Source organism: Passer montanus, unplaced genomic scaffold, assembly GCF_014805655.1.
Source record: "Passer montanus isolate IOZ18808 unplaced genomic scaffold, ASM1480565v1 scaffold4790, whole genome shotgun sequence".
NCBI lineage: Eukaryota > Metazoa > Chordata > Aves > Passeriformes > Passeridae > Passer > Passer montanus.
The window spans coordinates 1-815 of NW_024369697.1; the positions used below are offsets into that span (position 1 = coordinate 1).

The 815-nt window shown below is 41.0% G+C and overlaps 1 protein-coding gene across 1 annotated transcript; it reads left to right on the plus strand.

Annotated features, from left to right (window-relative positions):
- Window positions 1-40: 40 nt before the first annotated feature.
- LOC120508535 (protein C19orf12 homolog) lies at window positions 41-519 on the plus strand. The gene has a single exon (XM_039722221.1). The coding sequence runs from the start codon at window positions 79-81 to the stop codon at window positions 310-312; it is 234 nt and encodes a 77-aa protein (XP_039578155.1). The 5' UTR covers window positions 41-78; the 3' UTR covers window positions 313-519.
- Window positions 520-815: the final 296 nt, after the last annotated feature.

Consider the following 815-nt stretch of genomic DNA (forward strand, 5'->3'; position numbering starts at 1 on the left):
GGCTTTAACATTAACTGCTAAAGGCTAATGATATTTTTTTGTTTCCTAGGAGGAGCGCTGGGTGGATTGCTTGGATGGATGACTTCTGGACAGTTCAAGTCAGTCCCTCAGGTTTTAATGGAATTGCCTGCTGCTGAGAAGGAGAAGCTCTGTGCTGAAGCCATGGCTGTTGTCAAGAACTTAGACTGGACTGATGCTGCTCAGCTCATTGCTCTTGTAATGTCAAATACTGCTCTCACGGAAAAGGTATTAGGAGTGCTGACCACTTTCCTTACAAATGAGTTCAAAGCACAGCTAAAATATGGAGAATAGTCCACTCCAGAGCAGGATTTTTATGCTGGAATGCATTTTACACCCATAATTGTGTATCTTCAACACAGCAATTGGTAGTGTTCATTACTAATTACAAATATATGCTGATCTAAGTTTGGGATTTTGGTGTTTGGGGGTTTTTAAATTTTTATCGTTGTTGTTACCATTTTTGATTCGTGTGGATTTGGAGGCATAGTATTAGGTTAGTGCTTAAAATGTGGACCCTCATCTGGAATCTGGATCTCACCAGCTGGGAGACTTCTTTCTGCTTTTGGAAGCTGGACCCCACCATCTGGGGATACTCCTTTCTGGGATACATCCTGAGAAAAACTAATTCATAATAGTGTATAGAATTATGAGGTAAAAATGGGAAAAGAAACTGCTGAGAAAGCTTATGAGTACCTCCATAAACACCTGTCAGCCTGAACTATCGGTGTGCAGTCGGAGGGAAAACTTCCCCCACTGTAACCAGCACTGTATTGCTCATACTTTACTATATTAAT

What these genes read in the sequence shown, in the direction of transcription:
- LOC120508535 (XM_039722221.1), top strand. Translation starts at nt 79, where the DNA reads ATGACTTCTGGACAGTTCAAGTCAGTCCCTCAGGTTTTAATGGAATTG.